Source organism: Zerene cesonia, chromosome 27, assembly GCF_012273895.1.
Source record: "Zerene cesonia ecotype Mississippi chromosome 27, Zerene_cesonia_1.1, whole genome shotgun sequence".
Taxonomy (NCBI): Eukaryota; Metazoa; Arthropoda; class Insecta; order Lepidoptera; family Pieridae; genus Zerene; species Zerene cesonia.
In genome coordinates this window covers 6,652,536-6,657,220 of record NC_052128.1, presented here as the reverse complement: position 1 = coordinate 6,657,220, position 4,685 = coordinate 6,652,536, and the positions used below count along the sequence as shown (strand labels likewise).

The 4,685-nt window shown below is 39.6% G+C and overlaps 1 protein-coding gene across 1 annotated transcript in view; it reads left to right on the top strand.

Moving 5' to 3' along the window:
• Positions 1 to 708: 708 nt before the first annotated feature.
• LOC119837510 (prolyl 3-hydroxylase sudestada1) overlaps positions 709 to 4,685 on the top strand; it is a 7,405-nt gene continuing 3,428 nt past the window's right edge. The window contains exons 1-8 of the mRNA XM_038363112.1: positions 709 to 1,060; positions 1,320 to 1,489; positions 1,802 to 2,089; positions 2,597 to 2,791; positions 3,126 to 3,305; positions 3,463 to 3,588; positions 4,032 to 4,185; positions 4,598 to 4,665. Coding sequence (XP_038219040.1) covers positions 832 to 1,060; positions 1,320 to 1,489; positions 1,802 to 2,089; positions 2,597 to 2,791; positions 3,126 to 3,305; positions 3,463 to 3,588; positions 4,032 to 4,185; positions 4,598 to 4,665 — 1,410 coding nt within the window. The 5' untranslated portion in view covers positions 709 to 831. The remainder of the gene's footprint in view (positions 1,061 to 1,319; positions 1,490 to 1,801; positions 2,090 to 2,596; positions 2,792 to 3,125; positions 3,306 to 3,462; positions 3,589 to 4,031; positions 4,186 to 4,597; positions 4,666 to 4,685) is intronic.

Sequence of the window (4,685 nt, the reverse complement as noted above, 5' to 3'; positions counted from 1 at the left end):
AGCACCACCCAGGGGCCACGTGTAGGGATTCATTATTTAGGGTATTCACCTACGGACGAAGGTGACTCGGCCCCCAAAGTTGTCAAGTTGTCTGTTAGGCTGCTGGGTCAACGTGGTGTTAAGTATTAAACATTTCTGTTATTTTTATTTCAACCGACTCCAAAAGTTGAGTATAGGAGACAACGTAACTTAGAATTATTACAATTCGCTCAGTCATTTTTACTTAAATGTGGTGTAATTAATTTAATCTTATTTTATATATTGGCTATAAAAATTTTTATAACATACTATCCTAATGTCTCCAAGGAGAGATAAATTCAGTAGGCAGGTAAAAATCATTTAAGTGTATTAAATCCATATAGTATATAATACGGTCTATTATATATACGTAATTAGCTCTTCTTGAGTTACTAGTGGTGAAGCACAACGTATTTATGCTTCCCCTTTGGGTAACAGCAAAACATTATCTTTTATTTAAATAGATATGTTTATTTATTTATTCTTTATTGCACTCATTTTACAAAATGTTAGGAAAAGTTGAGAATGCAATAAAAAAATCTGCTTAATCGATTAGGAGATGTGATGTTATTTCTTAAACTATATGAATTTATTTTAGTTCCATTACAAAAAAGCAATATTCTTTCTTCCCCTAGTTACTACGTAAAGCCTAATTTTATTAGGTAAGTGGTAAACACAGAGCATTTTTATGTATGCTAGCAACGTTTTTAATAACGTCAATACATTATTTTTGAGGTTAGGCGTCGCTTGGAAATTCGTATTAGTTTAAAATTTTGTTTTCCTTAGTGTATTATGTAGTATTGTTATGACAATATGAGTTCGCCTAGAAACGACAGTGAGGAGCCGTCTTCCAGCTCTACAGAGAAGCGGTGTATTGAGAATGATGCTAATGACGCCGGCGCGTCGGGACAGCAGCAAGCCGCAAAGCGACGTCTTTCGAATACTGTAATAGAAATATCTGATACAGAAAGTGATGATTCTGACGTGTGTGCAGTTAATTCTTACCAGGCTTCTGCTGATGAAGTCAAACGGATTCGAAGAGGTGAGAGAAGTTTGTTTTGCGACAGTGACAACAAACCAAGACCGCGATGTTTCGACGCGGGAATTTTAAATTCTGTCTCGGATTTATATTCTTTCCCTGTTTAATGATGTGTATCTTCAATTACTTTCAGTTTACTTCACCTTAGTTACTTTACCTTACCTTCAGTTTAAAAAAAAATGATTAAAATTCTTCTTCCGAGTTTTCTTGTAAATAGATAAAATTCGGAGAAATCATTGTTCTTTTCACGATATTCCAGCAGACTACACATCATCATCGTCGTCATCATCTGACTATAGTTCAGACTCTGAGTCCCCATGGGAGGATGACTCTATTGTAGTTCAGGATAGGTATGAAACCAAAGCAAAAAAGGCACATCTAAATCCCAGAGCAAATAGAATGGATGACCCTAATATTAATCCTGCATTGAAGGTATGTATGAGGATAATATTACAACAATGTAAAGCAAAAACAAATTATACATTTTATATAAAACGAGTTTCTATTTTATATTCTTGAGAAGTAATTTTCTGGAGTAGTATTGAGGAATTTAATTAAAGTTTGATCATGAGGCAGGATTTTTTTCTATTCTTTCAAAATTTCTCATTTATAAAGCATTTCAATGCTATAAAACTAAAAATTAAAATTAAATTTAATTAAAGTTTAATGGAAAACATAAGTAAAAATATGATTGTATAACAGTGATGCTTTAATAAATGATTGATAAACATTTTTTTTTTTCAGGAACAAGATGTAATAGAAAGGCTCACAACACATTGGAGTGAGGACAAAGACCACACCAGTGAAGAGGTGACCCTAATGTGTAAACCTTTCAAGTTATGCCAATTACACAACTTCCTAGCTAATCCTGAGATTATTAATAACATTGTGGATGATATGAACACATTAGATTGGACGAGAAAAAAGATGGACTTATATGAGTTTCACCAAACAACAGATCTTGCTAATCTCACTTGGCAGCGGAGTATAAGAGGCATTTATGAGCTGTTGAAGACTGAATTAAAAAGTTGGGTAAGTTTAAGGTGTGTTACATTATATTACAGAATCATTATAAGTGCTCCTAAATATCAATCATAAATTTGAAGTTCTATTAATTGTGTTGCAAATGCCTTCTATATTTACGGGCAACAATAAAATATAAATTGTTATACCTGCCAAGTCATTACTACCTAGCATCACATAAGGCTGCCTATAACTCTAATAAAGCTACAGGTATCAAATCTAAACAATTATTTTGAACTTAAACTAAGTAATTTATAATAGAACTTCTCAAAATCAATAATCAAGTGAAATGATAAGTAGTGTTTGAGATATAGTGATCAAATTTGACTTTTCAAACTAGTAGAGCTTAAATAGCTTTCATTGGCTCACTGATTACTTTCATAAATAGAAGGTTGAGATTATGAGAGGTGAGGAAAGTTTTGTAAATTGGTGGGTAGGGAACAAATCGTTTTCGATTTGAACATATTCTACTATGCACTATGTTTGTTTACCCTCAGAAACATTTTACTATTTCAGGTGTCTCAAGTGACAGGCATAGAACTGGAAGGTGTGTCAGCGTCATGTTCACTGTACGGCCCGGGTGACCACCTGCTCATCCACGACGACCGGCTGACCGACCGGCGTGTGGCCTTCATTCTCTACCTCGCACCCTGGCAGCCTCCACACAGATATCACTTGTTCCAGAATGGAGGCGATGATACTAATCACAAGGTACACAAAATTTAGCTTCAGAAATTATTATTAATCATAGTCGTCATGTTTAGAAATAAAAAAACATTGCAAATCCGTGAAATATTCAATGATCATAATAAAATAGCAAGCCTTATGGAAGAGTTTATTAAAAAACGAAACAATCATATATATGTATTGATGTAATATGTATTGATTTTGTGATGATTTATTATTACAAATGGATTAAATAAAGACAGGGTTCTGTTTTTATCATCGATTTAGTCAGTTGTATTTGTAATTAACATGCACGATGACTGAGAAACTGTTATGTATATGATGTGAGACTGGCTAAGGCAGCGTTGGTCGGTCGCAGGGCGCGAGGGGGGCGAAGGGCGCGTGGGGCGGGTGGAGCGGGTGGAGCCGCGCGATGGGCGGCGCGCTGGAGCTGTTCGCGCGCGACGCGGCCGGCGCGCCCGCCGACGTCGCCCGCCGCGTCTACCCCGCCAACAACATGCTGGCCTTCTTCCAGGTCGGCAAGGACTCTTTTCATCAGGTGCGGTAACTCTTCATTTATTGCTATTAGAAATAGTTAGTTTTCATTGGACTACAAAAAACCGAACATTTGATTATTGAACTAAATTGATTGAATGTGTAGAACGTGACGTTTCTGCTTTGAATATTATAATAATTATCAATAAAACGGTGTGCAGGTGGGCGAGGTGTTGTCCATGGAGCTGCCGCGGCTGTCGATCAACGGCTGGTTCCACGGGCCCGCGCCGCCGCCCGAGCGCCCGCTGCCCGACTCCTTCCCCAAGCTGCGCCTGCACTCCAAACTCGTGAGTGTGCACCCTCCACCTCCACCCCCACGCACCCTCCCTGAGTCTCTTGCGTGCACAGTTCTTGGATCATGATGACCACTGGACTTTCGGTCGGCCGTATGTGCCGTAAGCAGTACCCGTATTCAAATCCAATCAGTTGATTTAATAGTATTTAAATTAATATATTGAGTGATGACTTTCTATAAGATGCTAAAATCGCGTCGTTACGTAACGAACAGTTTAGTCTTAGTTCATTTCTGTCAGGTGTCCTTACGCCTAAACGTCTTTTTATTAGATTGAATATAGCGTAGTTAATAGTTTAATAATAGCATTCAAGATATCTATCGATAAATTCCTTGACCACTAACACTACATTCGATGAAACCAAAATAAATATATCACACTATGACTGTAACTCTGTGTGTGTCTATGTGTAACACGAAACCGGTGTCCGGTCGCAGGTGGTGCTGCAGCAGTGGGTGGAGAGCACGTACATGTCGACGCGCGTGCGCGCGCAGGTGCAGGCGCAGATGGAGCGCGCCAGCGAGGTGTGCCTGCGCGCGCTGCTGCAGCCCGCGCGCGCGCACGCGCTGCTGGCCGCGCTCGCCGCGCCCGGTGAGCCCACCTCAGCCTCAGCCTTCCCCATTCACTGAACCAACTCACGAGTATCATACTATTTCAAGATGATCTTCCGTGTGAGTGTGGTACTTCCCTGGTGTGAGCTGGCTGATTCATGTCGAAGCGCACACGCACACTTATATCTATAATTTTACATAATATATTCACTTCATATCTTTAACAGTGTCTTGAACAGTGGATATATAGCATGTTGTTGAAAGTTTAACCCAGTTTACATCGTATAACTAGCAGCCCGGCCCGGCATCACCTGTGGTGCTTTTTTTCTTTCAACAAGAACCTTGAACAAAAACATTAAATACACAATTCTCCGAACTGCTCGAGTTTAATGCTTTACAATGCATTTGACATTTTTATTTATGTATAATAATAAAGGCGTCGCAATTTGCAGACGTGCCGTGGGAGCCGTGCGACGGGCGGCACCAGCGGCGCTACGAGCGCGTGTCGCCCGCCTGGCTCGCGGCGGACGACGCCGGGGA